Genomic DNA, 20,989 nt, shown 5'->3' on the forward strand with positions numbered 1-20,989 from the left:
CCTTATTTTTTTATTTTTTACAGCTATAGCACCTGGTCTTCCTAGGTGGTCTCCCATCCAAGTACTAACCAGGCCCAACCCTGCTTAGCTTCTGAGATCAGACAGGATTGGGCTTGTTCAGGGTAGCATGGCCATAGACATAAAGATATTTTTTAAATAATTTACGGAATTACTCACAGGTTTGTAACAAGTTTAGCAAAAAGTAATTTTTAATGGTCATGAGAAACCACTGGTATCAAATAAATGTTATAAGCAAGATTTTTTAAATAATCAGTTATTTATTTCCTGGTCTATTCTTTTAGTGAGATGTTGCCAATTCAACTAACTAAAACCTCTTTTCTGACGTGTGCATTACCCATGCACTCTGCTTCTCTAACATTCTAACCATCCCTACATATATTCTGATATAGTGGCAAGAAGAATAAAAGAAAATTAGTTAATTTCATTGTCAAGTACTCTATTAAGTAGCCTACTGGTAAAAATGCTGACTATTATTTTACTTAGAGACAGTACTCACTGACTAAATTACATCTTTCCTCAAGATTTATATCTATCTTAGCATTCATTCAAAATACACGAAGACATATTGTAAATTAGCACAGCTATCTCTGTATGTGTGCACATGCCCAAAGGAATTCTGTAATTTATCCCATCTTTTAAAAAACTCTCAACTCCATATCCTTCTGTTGCATTTCTCTCCTTTCCTCTATCAAAATTCCTAGTGTCTCCTTCTTCTTCTATGGTCTTCTGAACCCTGAACGACCCATTGAAATTGCCTATCAAGGTTATTGTGAAATCCAATGGTCAGTTTTCACTCCTCATCATACTTGACATGTCCTCCTTCACTGAAAAGCCGCACTGAAAAGCCGTCTTCACTTGAATACTAAGACAACACACTGTCCTGGTTCTCCTCCCACCTCATCAGTGGTCTCCCCTTGTCAGGTCCTTTTCTGGTTCCTCTTTATTTCCCCAATCTCAGTCCTTGGTCCTTATTTCCACACTTTCCACACTCACTCTTTTGATAATCTCCATCCAGGTTCATAGCTTTAAATACCATCCACATGACAGCAACATCCAAGTTTATATCCAAGTTTATAAATGCATGTTAAAACTACTGAGTGAGAGATTGATAAGGAACAGGATATTTATGCAGTACCAAAGTATTTCTCCCACATATTACTAATTACAAAGAGGAAAATGGTAACTTTACAGTTGAGAAACCCAGAACCACTTTAATCAAGAGATCATGTTAGTATTATCAACAAGATAAATTTGCATCATATCCTTTCAGACATTACAGACTAATAAGGATGAATCATTTATGTTGAATTCTGGCCCCAAAATGCAGAGGCTAAATCTAATCATAAGGAAGTTCTCGTACAAATCCAAATTGATAGGCATTCTCCTAAATAACTGGCCTAGCCTATTCACAAATACCAATATCATGAAAGATAAAGAAAAGCTCTAGCCATCTTGTCCCATCTAAAGTGGAAAAAAATGAGAAGCACTTGTAAAGCTCACAGTTGACAGGCACAGGCTTACCAAAAGACTACAACCTAATCACAGGACTACAGAACAACTCCCTTCTCTCCACACCTTACCACTATATTACTAAAGGCCTGTTTATCGCAATTCCTTTTACCCAGTACATCATGCCCATTTTCAACAAAAAATTACAAGCATATTAAAGGCAAAACACATAGTTTGTAGAGATTGACCAAGCATCAGAACCAGAGTCAGATATAACACTAATGTTGGAATTCTCACACCAAGAAATTTTTAAAACTATAATTTATGTGCTAAGGGCTTTAATAGAAAAAAACAGACAACATGCACAAAGGGATGGATAATGTAAACACAGAGATGAAAATTCTAAGAAAGAACCAAAAAGAAATGCTAGATACCTAAACACTAAAAGAAATGCCAAATTCCTTTCACGGGCTCATCACTAAGTCAGATGAGTTCACTGGTGAATTCTACGAAACACTTAACTATGAAATTATACCAATTCTCTACAATCACTTTCAGAAGACAGAGCAGAGGACTACTTCCTAACTCATTCTCTGAGGTCAGCACTACCATAATACTAAAATCAGACAAAGACATTACAGGAAAACTATAGACCAATATCTCTCATGAACACAGATGCAAAAATTCTCAACAAAGTCTTACCAACCCAATCCAACAATGTACAAAAAGAATTATATACCATAATCAAATGAGATTTATCCCAACTATAAAAGACTGGTTCAACATTTGAAAATTAATCAATGTAATCCACCACAACAACAGGCTACAGAAAAACTACACGATCATATTGATAGAGGTAGAAAAAGCATTTGGTAAAATCCAACCACCACTGATGATAAAAACTCTCAGAAAACTAAGAATAGGGGGCAACTTCCTTGATAAAGAACATTTACGAAAAACCTACAGCTAACATAATACCTAATGGTGAGAAACATGAAGCTTTCCCGCCAACGTCAGGAAGAAGGTAATGATGTCCCCTCTCACCACTGCTTTTCAACATCATATTGAAAGTACAAGCTAAGCAGTAATACCAGAGAGGGAAACAAAAACACAGATTTGGAAAGAATTAAAAACTGTCTTTGATCACAAATGGCATGATTGTCTATGTAAAAATCCTAAAGAATCAACAAAAAAACTCCTAAAACTAATAGCAATGATAGCAAGGTTGCAGGATATAAGGCTAATATATAATAGTTAATCTCTTTCCTAATACCAGTAATGAACAAGTGAAATTTGAAATTAAAAACACATTATCATTTATATTACTACCCCCCACAAAATGAAATACTTGGGTATAAATCTAACAAAGTACAGACAAGATCTACATAAGGAAAATTACAAAACTCTGATGAAAGAAATCAAAAAACGAAACAAATTAAGAGATGTTTCATGTTTATGGATAGGAAGACTCAATATTGTCAAGATGTCAGTTCTTCCCAACTTGATTTATAGATTCAATGTAATCCCAATAAAAATCTCTGCAAGTTATTTTGTGGATATTGACAAACTAATTCTAAAGTTTAGATGGAAAGACGAAAGATCCAGAATAGTCAATACATTATTGAAGAAAAGAACAAAGTTGGAGGACTGACACAACCCAACTTTAAGACTTATTATACAGCTACAGTAACCAAGATAGTGTGGTATTGGAGAAAGAATACACAAATAAGTCACTGGAACAGAACAGAACCCAGAAATAGACCCCCAGAAATATAATCAACTAAACTTTAACATAGGACCACAGGCACTACAATAGAGCAAATGCAGTCTTTTCAATGAATGGTGCTGGAATAAACTATACACCCACATGCAAATTAATGAATCTAGACACGAACCTTGAACCACTCACAAAAATTAAATTGAAATGGACCACAGATCTAAATGTAAAACATAAAAGTATAAAACTCCCAGAAAATAACATAGGGGGAAATCTAAATGACCTTGGGAATGATGATGACTTTTTAGATACAAAATCAAAGCATGATCCAGAAAAGAAAAAAAACTGATAAGTTGAACTTGATTAAAATTAAAAACTTCTGCTCTCTCAAAAGACATCAAGAGTTAGAAGACAAGGCACACAGGCTAGGAGAAAAAAAGGATTTAACCAAAATATAAAAAACTCTTTAAACTCAACAAAAAAACAAACAATACAATTTAATAAAAGGCCAAACACCTGAACAGACACCTCACCAAAGATGATATACAGATGGCAAGGAAGCATATTTTCAACACCATATATCAGTAGGGAATTGGAAATGAAAACACTGAAATATCACCATACACCCATTAGAATGGCCAGAATCCAGAACACTGACAACACCAAATACTGGAAAGAAGGTGGAACAAGAGGAGCTCTCACTGCTGATGGGAACGCAAAATGGTACAGCCACTCCGGAAGACGGTTTGGCAATTCTGTACAAAACTAATCAGACTCTTTACCATATGATTGATCGAGCAATCACACTCCTTAGTATTTACCCAAAGGAACTGAATACATGACCACACAAAAACCTGCACACGGGTGTTTACAGCAGCCTTATTTAAAATTTCCAAAACTTGAAAACCACCAAGATATCCTCCAGTAGGTGAGTGGGTAAATAAACTTGTGATATATCCAGACAATAGAATATTAATCAGCGCCAAAAAGAAATGAGCTATTAAGCTGTGAAAAGACATGGAGGCAACTTAAATGCACACTACTAAGCAAAAGAAACCAATCTGAAAAGGCTACATACTACATGATTCCAACTATATGACATTCTGGAAAAAGCAAAACTATGGAGACAATAAAAAGAGTAGTGGTTGCCATGGGTTAGGAGGAGGAGAGGATGAATAAGCAGAGCACAGAGGGTGTTTAAGGCAGTGAAACTATGCTATACTACACAACAGTGGATGCACTTCATTATACATTTGTCCAAACCCACAGAGTGTGCAACACCAAGAGTGAATCCTAATGTAAACTATGGACTTTGAGTGATAATGATAATGCTGGAGTCGGTACATCAACTGTAACAAATGTACCACTCTGGTGAAGGATATTTATAGCGGGGGAGGCTGTACTTTTCACTCAATTTTGCTGTGAACCCAAAACTCCTCTACAAAATGAAGTTTATTAATTAAAAACAAAAAAGTAAAGGATGCTGATATCTGAAACTTACTCTCAAATGTTTCATAAAAATAACAGCATATTACATAAAAAGTAATGCAAATGGGTGAAATGTACGTTAGTGAAACTTAAGAATACATGAAAATTTATTATTATTCTTGCAACTTTTTTCAAGTTTAAAATATTTTCAAAATAATTAATTTTTTTAAGCAAACTCTCCAGTAGCTTCCCATTTCACCCAGAGTAAATGACAAAGTTCTTTCCCCACTAACAGCAGGACTGCTCTACTCCAAGGACACAAGACCTCTTGTTACTTACTCCTTGATGGGCGTGTTCCCTCTCAGGAACTTGTTAGTCCATTTTCTTAGTACACTCTCTACAAAATGTCCCTCACAACCTCAGATCTTTGCTCAAATGTCACCTTCTCAGTGACGTCTTCACTAACCACACAATTTAGAATTCCACTCTTCGCCTCTATTCCTTGTTTTTTTGGTGATTTAAATTTTTGTCTCTTTAATTCACTGCTGTATTCCAAGTACCTAGTTTGTAGGTGTTTAATAATACTTGTTCAAAGAATAAACTGAAAGTATGTTAAAACCATAGTGACTCAGATGTCTAGTTCCTCAGGTGTATAAGGACTGATTCACCACTTAAACTTATAAAACGAAAGTGTTTTCAGTGGGGAGGTCCACACATGAGGAAGGTATAGTAAGTTGAAAAAGAAGGACGTGTGCAGTTGTAGAATAATTATAGGCAACTATTTCAGGGAGTTTGGCTAAGAAAAAAAGAAATAATTGAGAAAAAGGTAACTAGAGATGAAACGAAAGAAGGATTTTTGTTTGTTTTTAATAGGTGCCTGGAGTTTGTTTAAACACTGATGGCAAAGAGTCAGCAGAGAGAGGGGGAAGATATAGACCCTTAATAGGATACCTAATAAAAAATGAGAAGGGATCAGATCCAGAACATGAATGGAGAATGAATTAAGAAGTAGAAAAGAGAAAAATCAACTCCAAATGTAATCAAGTTAACAAGTGTTGTTAAGAGTGAGGAAGTTCTCTTCCATTATCTCTTCTGCTACATAATAGAAAGTGAGCTCATCTGCTAAGCTAGAGGAGGAGGGTATCCATTCCAAGATCTGAAGCCAGTGGAGAACAGTGGAAAAGAGCCACTCAGTGCAAGCAAGAGCTGACTAGTGAAAGGGAACTGATAGTTTAATACAGCTTTTAGAGCTAAGAAATCCCACCCTTTTTTATCTGTTTGTTCTTCTCATTATTATGAAAAAAAAAAAAAGAATAAGAAAAACAGACACGGAATACAGTGTTTTCATTTGGCATTTACCTATTTCGAGCAGGAGATTTCCCAGCATCCTCTTGAACAGATACAAGCCTTGATGAAAGAGCAGTATTTGAGGAGTCTGGATGAATCAAACTATAAAGAAAAAAAGAAAACACTGAGATGATCTGGGACAGTAACAAGCAAATCCAATTTCAATGAAATGCTTTAACATTTAAAAGCAGATTGTTTTTCCTTTGCAATAATGAGATTATAGGTCATTTTTATTTTCTTTAATTAAGGTGGAAACAGTATGGACTTTATCTTAATTACATCAAATGCCAAAATACTGATATTTATTAAGTATATGGAATGTCATTAAAATAATAAAATTGGTTGGATAAATACTTATAGAACTCCTTTTCACATGATATATACAAGATTGAAGTGATAGGGAAGCGGAGATCCTGAGTTCAAATATTTTATTCTCAGTCCCCACAACCCACTGGAATAGCACTGCAGAATCACACAAACACAGGTGCAAGTGCCTCTTACTAGCTATGTGACCTTGGGTATATTACTTAATCTCTCTGAACCTCAGCATCTACATCTGTCAAAAGGAGAAAGTAGTACCTACCGAAGAGATATGATGACTGAGAGCGAACATTAAACAAAAAATTAGCACAAAACCTAAAATTATTCTCCCTTTGACATCTATACCACACGTTCAGGAAGCTTTTAAACCTGGTTCATTTCATTAAATCACATTTGCCAATTCTGGGCTCACACAAGAGGGCCAGGTACAACTAAAAGGCATTACTAACAAAGTAAGTAAGAACTAAAGAATCCCTATACTTTCTTATTAAATGTAGACTTAACCTTTAAAATGTATAAAACACACGTAACACATAAAGAAGCATGATGCCACAAACACCAATGTACCCAGAGAGCAATTTAGAACAGTCCACTAACTTTGAACTGCTTGTATTCCCCCACCCAATCCCACTCCCCTCCCTGCCCTCGATGAAACTGCTGTTGTAAATTTTAGAGTTTTCAGTCTCTTCCTTTTCTTTAAGTTTACCATATTTGTATCCCTAGACAGTGTGTTTGTTCTTTATATTTTTAAATTTCATATAAATAGTCACTGGATATAAATGCAACTTTATTTTCTACTCTACATTATGTCTCTGAGATTCGTACATGTGGAATGTAGCTATAATTCATTCATTTCTGACCTGTTTAAATTCATTGGTTACATACTAATTCCTCACTCCCTTAAAGGGTAATCAGAAAGATGTTAGTTAAACTCTAAGCTCTTTAACATGGCTAGACTTGGTATTATGCACTAAAAAAAAAAAAATTTAGCTAAAGAAAACAATCAGAAACTGATGAATTTAGGATTCTAATTCAAATAATTCCAGGTAAAAAGTTAGTAACATCCTCCACTACCAGTCAGTTGAGCATATTTAGATATACACAAAAACATGAAATATTCCTTAGGAAGGAAAAAAAATCTAATTTCATTTGTAAATATTATGAATACAAATCTTATGAGCACTCTCCCTAAGAAAACTACATTAGAAATTATTAATCTCAATAACTCCTAATGCCTATTCAACAAATATCATGATCATACATTGGCCATACACTGTTCTTGGTGTCAGGTATAGCACAGTGAATAGGGAAGATATAAAGTCTCTCCTCTTGTAGAGCTTACAGTTTAATTGGTCAATATAATCACTGTCCATAAACATCTGTGATCCTTCTGGAGGCAAGCCAAAGAAAAAGGAGAAAATGAGGAATTTGCAGGAAACAATTCAAAGAAGGTAAAGGTTAACTAAAAGCACTCATAGTTCACAAGACAGTATTTTTCAAAAATAAATAAAATGATATTTAAGTGACAGTACCTCTGCCAGGCAAAATCATCCTCTAAAAATATGTTGCGACTGGCTTTTCTACTCCCAACAGGTGTTCGGGGTTCACCCGGGTCAAGTACAGACACAGAGGAAGCGGAATCCGAAAGAGCATTCAAGTCTTCCCCAATGGAATTACTGTCTGTGGAGTGAGCATAACTTAAGGCTATTTTTCTACAGTATGTGCAAGCTCGGAGGTCCCCTAGAAAAGAAAAAAAAAGAAGAAAATTAAGTAAAAGATAACAAGATATTACTTAACAGAACATATTAAATCTTTGGGTTAATAGTTAATCTAATAACAGGGAAGTGCTTTCAAGTGAGGTCTACCAAAAAAATGTTTTTAAACAGTAAATAATTTTTTTAGCTGTTATATATCTTAAAAATCATTATTATGATAAATTCATCCAAGTATGCAAATTACCTCAAATATTTATAACAAGAAAATGTCACTCAATAATACTAGAAAACTCTGATTAAAAGAGTATTTTTCAAGGTTCTAAAAGTGAAATAAGGAACAGGTTCAAAAAAATTTAAATTCAGTAAATAAACCAACACAAAGGCAAAATTAAGGTGGAAAAATGTCATTTGGGTCTTCACTGTGGAGCCCTGAAGAGTGGTCTCCACAAGGGGGCACCATTTAAAAACCAAAAACAAAAGAGGCTTGCAGACAATATAAAATATGGGGGAGATTGTTAAGGAAATGCTTATAGTGAAAGCTAGGATGGAAATGCAATATTTTTTGGAGAACAAACAACAAGATTATTTAAGACTTTTAAATGTTGTAATTTTATTTAGGATGCAGTCCTGCCCAAATATAAGTTTTCATTTCTACCCTGTTTTTCTGTAACAATTATTTGTGTTAATTCTATTAAGGCTTAAGTGTACTAAAAAAGGAGGTAATATATATATAAATGTCTAACCAATAATACTAATAATAAATAAAATGCTAAAAAAAATGAGGTAAGATAATTAAACTTTACAAGTAACATGTTATTTAACAATTCGACCTTAAATTTTCTACCACTAATATTAGAAAACTGATGTGACATAGAACAAAAGATTTCTTAAAGTCAATTGTACTGTGTTTTTATCATAATTACTACCAAATATAATTTGTTTCATTTTATTTCATTTTAAGACTATTATTATACTCAGTTTTATTAAATTATGCATGTATTTTAAGCAAAATTCGTATTTTGCTTAGTTTGTAGTGTTTTGTTATGGCAGCCCTAGGAAACTAACACACAAACCATGTTAACAAGACTTTATCTTAAGGGTAATGGGAGTTCTGAAAGGGTTTTAGGCAGGGGAATATCCTGCATGATCAAATTAACACTTAACAAAGAATGCTGACTAGAGTATGAAAAATGAATTAAGAGGTAGGAAAAAACTAATGGTAAAAAATCTTTTCAAAAGCTATAGCCATAATCCAGATGAAAGATAATTCAGGTCTCAACTCTATAGCAGTCCAGGTGAGAGAAAAAAGTGAGTAAGGCCAAAAGAAAGATCTGCATGATAACAAAAATACCATGAGAGAGATGCTACGAGTGCTTCCTTTTCGGTAACTTCTGCCCACCTTCCACTCCCAAATCACTGTATAAATTCACACACCATTATTTAGTTTCTGCTTCAACGAATAATTTAAAATTTCTGTACTGCTAAAATTTATGGAAGAATATGCATAAAATGCAATTTGCTAAAGCACAGTGTCATATTACTCAAGGATGATCTATAGTCTGTACAATGAAAACTCTCTAGTAATATAAACTAGTAAACTACTCTAACGACCTTCTCCAAAAAATGTTAATGCCCCGACGGTTTTGGATAGCATCTATGATACACTGTCTTTTATTCTACTTATTTAAGAACATCCCCACCTACTTTATTCTTTGACTATAAAGTCCTTAACAGCAATGCTGTGTCTCCCTCACCTCTGTGTTCCCCAGGGCTCACGCATAAAGCCCAAAATAAAAACTGGCTTAACATCAATTCTATATTATAACTATTTTATCGCTATGACCTTTAAAAATTTTAAAACTGTCAATAAAATGCACTTACCTGTGTAGCCCATAAATTTTCCTGGGATTTCTTGATTACAGCAACGACTACAGAAAATCTGCCCACACAGCCGGCAATGGTGTCGGCGCCTAAAGGTTGTAAATTTCTCACTACAATCATAGCACTCTTTACACTGGCTATCTGGCATCCAGTATTGCTTCAGGTCACTATCCTGTAACAACAAAAATATGTGAAAGCTTGAAAATACTGATTATCAAGATGCAATGGCAAATGTTAATCAAAACCCTAGAAGGTTTATTTTGCAAAACTTGACAGGCTATTTCTAAAATTCATACGGGAATACAAAAGGCCAAAATGACCAAGACCATCTCAAAGAACAAAGTTGAAGGACTTATATTACCAGCCATCAAGACTTATTCTAAAGCTATAATAATTTTAAGAGTATTAGTTCAAGAATAAAAAAAAAAAAGGAGTTATGGAACAGAAGAGAGAGCCCTGGCACACACTCACACATATAAATGAATTTATGACAAGATTTATATTACACTCAGAGAAGGATGGTATTTTCAAAAAAAAAGAAAATGGTGCTGAATCCAATTGGACAGCCATGAGAAAAAAATGAAGACTGATCCTTAAACTTCATACAAATAATAGAGCTTCTTGAAGAAACCATGGAAGAATAATTACTGGCATTGGGCTAGATAAACACTTCTTAAAGAGAACACACAAAGCACTATCTATAAAGGGGAAAAATAGATAAATTAAAACGAAGTACCTGTGTGTAAAAATATGGTGTTCATAGCTAGAAGAAGTACTGGCTGATTTTTCTTTCAAGAACATTACGCTATTTTCAGTGAGTATGGCACAAGCTCCATATAATTGCTTAATAAGTAATCTAAAGCCCCTGGACAGTACCTGGCTTTTCCCCTCCATGATTTCCTTGAGGCGTTTTAATACTGTGCTGAGGCTTCGAAGTTGAACGGCTGTACGAGGATCATGACCTCCAAAAGAAGGTTCAGCTTTCCTTCTTGTTTCTGAATCATATTTATCAAAAATAAAAAATAAAAAGCAATCTTGTAAATAGTCTCCAGTATCTGTGTAAAACAAAGTATATATGTGATGCACAGTGCCTCTTATTGCTAGCATAAACTTATGTTCTCCCAACTAGTGATATGGATTGAGAGTTAAAACTAGTCTTTAGAAACGTAAGAGGTTGTTCACAAGCAAGTAAGGGCTACCTAAGACAAGGAATGTCTGAGGCAGATGATGGTTTTAAGGCCTGAAATGGGAGGACTGCTTAAATGACCCAAAATTCATTAATGATTTCTTGGGCCCTTTGGTCCCAAGACATAATAAACACCTGTAGAAATTTAGCAGAAGAGAAAGCAATCCAGTGAGTTAACCTAGCTTGGTCTCTACAGCCGCGCAGTCAGCAACAGGGTTGAACAGTTCAGTTTAGTCTACAGATCACGTATCGAAAGTCTCGTGCAGCAGGTGATCAGAAAGGAATTTAACAGCCCAGTCCCCAAAGAGTCTGACAGACCTCAGGACATCCACGATGGTAATTTACCCACAGACCTTCCTTCACCAATGTCCAAGAAGATTAAAACTACCAAAGAATTGCTAGAACTCCAATCCTACCCTTCCTACTAGCTCCCCAAGCCTGCAGCTCCAAACCAGAAGGGATCACTTACACTTAAACTAGCAACACTGAAGCCAGTTCTGTCAATAATAAAACAAGCCAAAATTCCAGCTTTGTGGCCAGAAGGGGGTGTGCCCACCAAAGCTGTCATACATTATTTGCTTATTTTAGAGCAAGATTACTGCTGAAATTTTCACTCATCCCTAAAGATGAGATGGAGGTGGCTTGACAAAAAGAATGAACATCCCTATTTTAAATTCATTAACCTAATATCTATGGCAAAGCAAGATGGAAAACACCCCACTCTACATCTTTCTCAAACTCATTTGTTTGCTAGATTTGTTTTAGGTGTGCTTTGTTTTGGTTAGGTGAGAAAAAAAGATTACCAAAAAATGAGAGACTGGTATCTATATCTAAACTGATGAAGAACTTCTCAAGATAATTTAAATACAGAAATAATTATCTAAACAGCACCTATGTTAGAAAACTTTTTCTATAAATAGAATGTCCTAATGTCAGCAGACGCCTCAGTGTTGTTACTGGAATAAAAAGGTATAAGTATTAGGATGACCAAATTTTTTGAGTATCACAATATAAAGCAACTCTCCATGATGAGTTGAAAAAGAGACAGAGGGAGCTGTTAGAATCGTAATGGCTGTACGACCATGCACAGGCAACCATTAACTGTGACGTCCCTTGCATTTAACCAATTAGTAATATGAGAGTACTCACAGCACCAGCCATTGGAAAAGGAAGAGTAAGACTGTTCCTGAAACCAACAGAATCAGAGATCTCAGAGAGAGATGAAACAGCCCTGAGAGAAAATCTGGTTGCGTACTCTGCCCTTAGACAATCTTAGGTGCTTCTCTTGTAAAATGGATATTAGAAAATTAAATGACTTTCCTAAGGTCACAGAACTAGTAAATTTTAGCCTGTTAGTAGGAAAAGGAACTTGATTAATCAAAAAGTCCCAGGATTCTGAGCCTCTAGCAACTAAGGTAGAATCAAAGAATCAAGTGGACTCGATACAACACAATAAGAAATGGTGGGGACTGCAGCAAAACAGACATTACAAGCTCCACCTAGTGATAATGAAATTCAAGTTTATTGCAACACCAAGGCAAGATCTGGTAGGCTGCCAGTTTGAACTCCTAGATTAGATTCTACTCTGACTCCTCAGTTTTACAAATGAAGAAATACTATGCTTAATTCAATATACAATTTAGTCAGAAGAGCTCCCTCAACAAAAACAGGAGTGTTACCGCAGGTCAGGTTCAAAAGCTAAGGAGAGTTTATTGAGGTTAAAGGTTAAAGTAAAGATGGTCTCTTCCTTCCATCCCTTGGAGTAAAAAGAAAGCTCCTTTCTCCCTCTCCCCCTCCCCACCTTCTGATCTTCCTTCCAAATGGCTGTCATAACCCAGGCAAAGGCTCATTGCTCTAGAAACCTAGAAGTTTCCTAGAGGTGATGCAGCTAGCTCTGTTCCACTCTTTAGACAGAAACTCGTCCGCCTGGTTTCTCCTCCTCCTTCTGAACCACCAGAAGGCGGTTCTGAACGAAGTCTCAACTAGCAATTAAAATATCCTCCTGCCAACCACCATTACTAGCACCTGCCTATTTTTCACTCGAGGACTTCATGGGGAAGGCTGGCTAGACAAGGCACTGTTCAGGGACACTTGATCTCCAATGTTGCGACCCTTTCCCTCGATTATGCCACCTCACGGCCCTTCTGGCCCTTCTACCACCGTGTTAGGCAAAGCACCAAGTTTAACAATCTAACAGAAATAAAACATAAAACAACTCATTGTATTTAGCCTCTCTTTTCAGGCACTGATCCCCCACCTACACTCATCAGAAGAGCATGAAGATGAAGGAGATGACTATGTAGTAAACCAGGATGGAGAACAAATAGACAAGAGGAGCTCAGCTTATCCAGCCACATTGACAGCTTGCACCCCAACAAGGACAGAAGGCCAAGAGCAAGTGGCAGCCCACTAATGGAGTGAGAGAGTTCTGCAGTCAGAGGCATGCACATCACATTACACAAGCCATCCCAAGAATGGATGCAGGATTCATTCGCAAAGTTGAAACTAACCTGTGTTCTCCTGGGGATGTTGCAAACTGTTCTCTGCTGAAACCCAAGCAAGTAATTAATCAAAAAACAGTCAGGGGATCTCTGGTCTAAATTACAGTTTAATAAAATGTTTAAGAATTTTTTTTTAGGTATCTATAAATTCTTTCACTAACTAGATAACAGCTTCATTAATTGTGAGGAGTGCCTGACTATTTGAAACAACAGAAAAGTTAAGTCATTAAGTCAATAAACAACCTGGGAAACAATGACTCAGAGAAGGAAGTAAGAACACTGTCCTACCTAATACTGAAGATCGCCGCTGGAGTTCCTCATTAAGCTGTTTTTTATAAGGTGTAGGTGACCTCACCGATTGTGTTCTTGAAGGGAGCTGAGGGCTGGCCCAACTTCCGCTTACAGACTGCTGTTCTCCCTGGCCCCCTTCTGCTCTCTCTGTAGCAAAGGAAAGCCTGGCATTATTTGAAAAAAACTAAGACTCAAAGAATTCAACAAAGAGAAAGAAATAGATGCATAATTAAAAATTAAGGTTTTTAAAAAAAATTAAAAGGAAGTAGCAAAATTATAGGCCAATAATCACATTCTTTGTATGTGTGATCTTCAATTTGTTTTACTTTTCATTAGAAATATCTTGAGCATATTAAAGGAAATAGAATGCAAGCTTCACATGAAAGAGATTTTGCAGGGGGAGGGTCTGTTTTGTTCATAGGATACTCCCCTTGAACTATTAAAATAGTACCCAGTGAAGAGTAGGTAATCGAAAAACTTTTGCTAAATAAAGGATTGCTGTCTTATGATAACTAAATATCATGTGGTATTCTGAGTAGGATCTTGGAACAGAAAAAGAACATTAGGTAAAAACTGAAGAAATGTGAATAAAATACATACTTTAATAATAATATATCAATAATGATTCATTGATTGTAATAGATGTACCATATTAATGTAGAGTGTTAATAATACAAGAAACTAGGTGTGAGGTATATGAGATTTCTCTGTACTACCTTCCCAATTTTTCTGTAAATCTAAAACTATTCTAAACAATAGGTTTATTTTTTTAATAGTATCTTAAAAATGGAGTAATAGGTTTTACAGAGCTTTAAACATGACTACTAATAAAAGTCAGTTAATACTATTAAAATTTTCTGCTGAGTTAATTAAACTAATGACCCCCAAATTCCCTACAACAAAAGGTATTACTTTCTAACCCATTTCAAATAATACAGCCAAATATAAAGCAAAAGATGTAGGTCATGTTTTCTCAATTTTTCTTCCAGGTAAAAAATATATTACTTTAAAAAAGCTCATTTTAAAGGTATTTTTTAATTTGATAGCATTACATTTACACCTAACCTGATGGTTTTAAGTCAATCAACAACAGGCCTGCTGATGGTTTCCATTTTTGAAAAATAACCTTTTCTCCCATGTGCTGATCCTTTTAGTTTCATTGCTTTAATTAAACTGTTTTGGCTATTAACCCCTAAAAGAACAAAGTCTTCTGTGAACTTAAGAAAGTTGAAATATACTCAGAAAGGGGGAAAAAATGATAACCTTAAAAAGAGACCTCCTTTTAACATTTAGTTTCAATTCAGATCTTCAGTTGCCAACAATTAAGATTACAGTGAAAATTCTAGCTTTCTTTTCTTAAACAGTAAACCCCAGTGACCTATAACTAAAGCTTTCTTCTTGTTAAGAATTCATTGTCTTGCAGACACATGAAAGCTGAACAAGAGAATTCAGAGAATCAAATTTATAGGTTTTCTGATCTTTAAGAGTATGTCTTACCTTTGTTAAATCGAAAGAGATTTACAAAAGAGCTATATGCTGACTTGAAAGGAGGTTCGTCCTGATCAGGAGTCAAAGGTTTAAAGTGTGTGAGATGAGAAGGACTAGTAGGAGCTGGAGGCAAATCATTGGCAGAGTCCGGTGCTGGGGAAGTCTTATCATCTGTGGCCATTTCATGAGTCTAAAAAACGAAAAAAAAGATAAAAGTTCTTCAAGAAGCCCAAAAATTAATTCTAGCATCTCTAAATATCTAAAAATCTGACTCTGAAAATTCAGACCTGTGAAAACCAAAGAGTAAATAAATCTAGTTTAGCATGTACTCCAAATTAAGGCTTGAAAACTCTACAGTCTAGATCATAAGAAAGTCTCAATCACCTAAACCAATAATTACAGAGCCAATCTAATTTTCAACATTGCTACTCAAATTACAGAAAATATAAACATTATTTTTAAAAATTGGAGGTAAGGCACAAATGTGAACAGGTAAAAAGAAAAAAGTATTTTCACACAATTTACATCTTTTTCATTTTAAGATTTTTTTGGAAAAAATAATATTCGATAGCTTTTTAAAGTTATGGAGGAAAACTGGTTTTACACAAGCATAGAAATTTCTCAAAGCTTTTACTTATTTTAATTTTTTCTTTTAAAAAATATAAAAGATAAATATTTCCAAGAAAATTAAATAGTCATCCCTTAATGACACTTCTATATAACCTCCAAAAGTACCTCAAGCTAAGCCTCAATGCCTTCAGAACTATCCAAATGAACGAGCTGTTCCTCATCATCTTCCTCCTAGGCATGCGAACCCGGTTTTTCTCCTTTTTAGCCTACACCCACATAGACATTAAAATGAAGATCATAAAAGGCCTTTTATTAAATAACCGAAATTCATAATTCAACCAAAGCAATAAGGATAACCACATCACCAGATGGAGGTTACAGAAAAGCAGTGATGTCTATTTTTCGCCATAGTAAATACTTCGAATAAAAGAGCCATGAATTATGCATAACTCTAGTCGTTAAAATTCTATAGTTTGTAACATAATTTACACTTTACAAAGAGGACACTGCATGCTTATAAAACACTTTTCACTTTCAAAATCATATGTATCTCATTTAATTTTTACAAAAATCCTGGAAGGCACACAGAACTGACCTTATTACTATATTTTACCTTCGAGGCAACCAATGTACCCTGAACCTAAAACAACTTACTTGAAGGTCATATAACTAGTCATTGGTAGAGATGTAACTAAATCCCAAGTTTCACCCCAGAATTCTCTTTTAGAGCAAAATTACTTTTGTAGCTCTTCACAAATTTCCAATTCTAGGCTATCTGAATTCTAACAACTCAAGATATTGCCTGTTTAATAATTTACTTAATAAATTAATTAAACCAAGCAGAAATGAAACCAATGATGAACAGAATTTTGGCAGTAAATGCTTATTGGAACGGAGGGAGAGGGAAAGGAAAGGAGGAAGGAGAAGATAGGAGCAGAGAAAGAAGAGAGGTAGGGAGAGAAAAGGAGGAAGGAGAAATGGAAGGAAGGTCTCCAACATCATCTTCTATTAGGGAGGGTAGTAAACAATCCTTCTGAAGTGTCATGACAATCCATAGGCCAGCACAAAGGGTTAGGAAATAAGCCTAGGACTCGGCAAATGTAAACTCCAAAAGCTGAAATAGGAAAAAGAGCACTGGAGAGAAAGAATAATGTGATGGCAGTAACAACCTTCAGGCCTCGGAAATCAGCCTACGTTCTACTTTGACACAAGTTAACACCAGAAGCACCAACAGGTCTGGAGATCATCAGCTTAAATATCTTGATAGTTATGCAGTCCTTAGGATCAGGGTAAATGATTCACACTAGAAGTTCAGAATAATAGAAAAAATAATTCTGACTTCCATGAACAATTGGCTAGGGAACTTCTTGAATTAATAATCAGTATGTAGCAATCAATGCAATAACCTCATCTAGGGTTACATCGGAGTTAATGTTTCTAAAAGTTTGAGTAAGGGTCAAATATTTAGACTTTTGAAAGGATTTACAGTCAAGATGTTAACTTTTACTTTCCGTAAGCAAAAAAAAAAGCTAACAGACTTTGTTTGTATTAAATGAATAAAAAAAAAAAGAACAGGGGAAAAAAAAAAAACACCAGAAGACCAGAAGCAGAGCTAGCAATCTACCTGAAGAATCTTAGCATTACTTCTAAAATACAAAACTTTTATTAAGCTATGGAGATGTGAAGATAAAATTTACCACAAAAATACTACACAAATGTAATCTCTGAAACATAAATACAATCACATAGGGTTAATCTTAAAAATACATAATAACACCAGGATCCTGAGAAAACTATCTTACAACACTTATTCTACGGCAGCTTAATAACTGTGATAAAAACTAAGACTCTTTCCTAAACGATAATTATAAGTATTAACCTACTCATCCAAAGACCTCTAATATACCACCAGTAATACTTTGCCTCTTCTCATTTGAAGGCTATTATATGCAGACCCACTTCATGCTATCTTGTAACTTAAGCCAATCTGAAGGGTAATCAGATACTAAAATTTAGAAAATAAATCTGATCGACCAACCGATATCAAAATTTTAGTTGATGAAAAAATCCAAACATCAGGTCATTTCTAAGTAGGGTTTTTAAAAAGTACTCAAAATATATCTAATAATATAGGACAGCTGAATACTAGAAATGTTTAGTTTCCATCAACAAAGATTTTTTGGTTCAATTTTTGATCGACATGCCAAAAGAATCTCTAAAGGAAAACCACAACGTGATCGATATTACTCTACCTCCCCCCCCCTCCGCCCCCTAATGGGGAGGACACAGGAAAGTAGCTTTGCTCTACAGAGGAGCTTTAACCTGCCCAATTTTTGTCACAACCCCAACTCCAACTGAAGGAAAAACTAAGACTATTTTTTTAAGAATCCTGGTAGAGTGGAAATTTTAGAGTGGCAGAAAACAAGATTCAAATGCATCAGAAATAAGATTCAAACACATCAGAAATAAAACTGCAATATACAAAGCGACTGCCTCTACTGTCAATATCGTACCAATTTTACAAGAGGATGCACTGAATCAGTACATGAGAATTTAACAAATACATGCATCAGATAAACAAAAATAACTTGCTTTATACAAAATTCTAGCATCTCATATATACTGATAATAATGTCTTATAATAATCCCTATATCAGACCGAAGACAATTCCTTAAAAATATCCATCACATTCTAATCTCATCCTCTTGTTGAGAACATTCTAAGCAAAGGGAAAATACTAATTGAGACATCAAGTCTCTTCAGAGACTTTGCAACAGAGGCAGAAATGGAATAGCCTCAAATAGCAGAAGCAAGCCTTTAAGGAGGCATATACATATTTGAAACCCCACTAACGCCGTCGTGTCTGCAGCTCATGAACTTTTTTTCCCAGACTACAGATGCACCTAAGACACACAGACTCAGAGCTCAACCAGAGGAAGGAGCAACTAGGCTACAATTCCAAAATCGGCTTAGGTGCACAGAAAAACAGAGGGGCGAGGAGACTTCGAATGTTTCCAAGGAAACCCCTTCAAGAACAGCCCTACCAGGCCCCTTCCCCACTCGTAGGCAAAGGGGCAACCGAGGAATCAGGAGATTCCCCGGCTAACTGCGGGCACAGGTTCTCTGCCCTTTCTTGCCGAGCCTCAGTCGCAGCCCGGCCTCCAGCCACGATTGGGGAGCCCCAGCTCTCGCCTTCACTTCAGCGTTCCCCTCCTCTCCGGCTCCCGAGCTCTCCAAACCGGCTTCGTTCCCCAACTCAGCCCCAGCCGGCGGCGCGCCAGGCCCCCGCCCTTACCTGCGCCTTCCGCCGGGGCCCTGCAGACCTTTCCAGCCCAGCCGCCGCTACACCCCGTTCAGACACTGAAAGCGCCGGGGAAGACGGGCCGCTGGCAGTTGCGGTAGGAAGCAGAGCGGCTTACATGGTTGATGCGGTTTCTCGCTTCCCCCGCAAGGCTCCGGCCTCAGTTTCTCCTCCCCTCCAATCCGCAACTTTGCCAGCCGCCGACTCCGCCCTTTCCTCCCCAAGCGCGCGACGCTCGGATCAGACGCTCAGGCAGAGGGAGTCCAGCCCAGATAGAGTCGTTCTCGACAGTTGGGCCCAGGTTAGGCTTCCTCAGCCTTCCTAGAGGAAGCCAGAGCGGCTGCGCGCGTGAGCATCACGCGTGCGGGGTCACCGGATGAGGGCAGGCTGGCTGGCGGTTACCGTATGTGTTCGATGATGTGAGCACTCAGAATATGTGACTGCGCTCCTCGTTCTTACAGATATTCGTGTGATATAGAGGGCTTCTACCCAGACAGGAGACTTGTCAGACTTGGGTGACTCTGCTAATAATTAATCACGTGAACTTAAAGAAATTAGTAACTTCTTTAGGCCCCAGGCCTCTTATCTGTAAAATGAGGCTAATAGTAGTATCCATTTAACAGATAATTTTTTTGAAGGTTAAGTAAAGCTTTGCTCGCAAAGCATTTGGAATAGTGTCTAACCCAGAGGAAGTGATATTAGCTCTGTGGACGAAAAAGGGGCCACATACTAAATCTGACAAGTTCAGGGGAGGCATGCATGGCGGACAGTACAAATTCGGAGACCAAAAGTAACCACATAAGATGGTCTGAACATAAAAAAAAAGCAAGTCATAGCGGTAGTCATGTCCTAGGCCTGTAGCTTCCCTTGGAAAGGTCAATCTTTACCTTACATGAACCTATCTATTGTGTTTTGCTTCTAAGATAACATACTTTCGTGTCAGAGTAATCTTCTTTTCCAGACCCCTCAAGGCACAACTGCAAATATGCCAGAGCACAGACCACAGAACCCCTCGTTGTTATCTTGTACCCCAAATTACATCTCTATGTGATGGAAACGGTCATTATTAACTATCCTGTACCCATCAATGTAAAAGATTTATGTGTCTCTCTGTTTTACTTTTTATCCAATCCCAGAGATCCTCCTTGGCTTTCTTCCACCCCCTTAGTCTATCACCAATGGATTTTATGTACCTCTCCTTACATCTCCTTTTATTCTAATGTATAAAATAAGCTGTGAACTGCCATTCTCTGGAGCATTTTCTCAATCTGTTGAGATTTTGCTTCCTATTTAGCTCAAATAAACTCATAAAAATTCTCTACAGGTTTGGATGTTTCTTACATCGATGATCTATAGCTAATCTTTTCATTCAAATTTCAAGTTGCAAAGACTGGTGCAAATAAAGTTACCAAGCTCCATACTGCTTAACCTGCATTATCCATCATTTTGCCCTGTGATGAGCATTGTACTGTTAGCTGAAGAAAACATGCCAAGACCCACTAATCCCAATCACAGGCTTGGCAGGAGCAGTTGGGAAGGAAATTAAACCCAAAGTGGGGTGCTATTTTAATTAAATTCTGCACACCCTTTTCCTCAAGAGTTTCGACAAATCCCTACCTAGTTTGCCTTCTCAGCTGCTAGAGAGTAGCATTGAAGCCTGATACTAGTACAAATCTCTGTCACTACCCTCAGAGGGGCCCACACAATTATCCTAGGAGTTGGCGGTCAGCTTCCTCTTCCATTTCTCACTACTGCTATTACACACACGCACC

The 20,989-nt window shown here is 36.5% G+C and overlaps 1 protein-coding gene and 1 pseudogene across 9 annotated transcripts in view; both read right to left on the reverse strand.

Moving 5' to 3' along the window:
- PIKFYVE (phosphoinositide kinase, FYVE-type zinc finger containing) overlaps positions 1-19,487 on the reverse strand; it is a 73,482-nt gene extending 53,995 nt beyond the window's left edge. For 3 of the 9 annotated variants that reach the window (XM_023536258.1, XM_023536254.1, XM_011369637.2), the window contains exons 1-8: positions 19,212-19,479; positions 15,355-15,535; positions 13,855-14,004; positions 13,576-13,611; positions 10,756-10,874; positions 9,880-10,051; positions 7,816-8,023; positions 5,975-6,064 (exon numbers count right to left, since the gene is read on the reverse strand). In XM_023536258.1, the coding sequence (XP_023392026.1) occupies positions 5,975-6,064; positions 7,816-8,023; positions 9,880-10,051; positions 10,756-10,874; positions 13,576-13,611; positions 13,855-14,004; positions 15,355-15,526 (947 nt within the window). In that variant the 5' untranslated portion in view covers positions 15,527-15,535; positions 19,212-19,479. Of the gene's footprint in view, positions 1-5,974; positions 6,065-7,815; positions 8,024-9,879; positions 10,052-10,755; positions 10,875-13,575; positions 13,612-13,854; positions 14,022-15,354; positions 15,536-19,211 lie in introns of those variants that run through there. The other 6 variants (XM_011369636.2, XM_023536256.1, XM_023536257.1 and 3 more) reach the window with 6 other exon arrangements.
- On the reverse strand, positions 21-139 carry LOC111745347 (annotated as a pseudogene).
- Positions 19,488-20,989: the final 1,502 nt, after the last annotated feature.

The sequence above is a fragment of the Pteropus vampyrus genome, unplaced genomic scaffold, assembly GCF_000151845.1.
Source record: "Pteropus vampyrus isolate Shadow unplaced genomic scaffold, Pvam_2.0 Scaffold152, whole genome shotgun sequence".
Classification (NCBI taxonomy): Eukaryota; Metazoa; Chordata; class Mammalia; order Chiroptera; family Pteropodidae; genus Pteropus; species Pteropus vampyrus.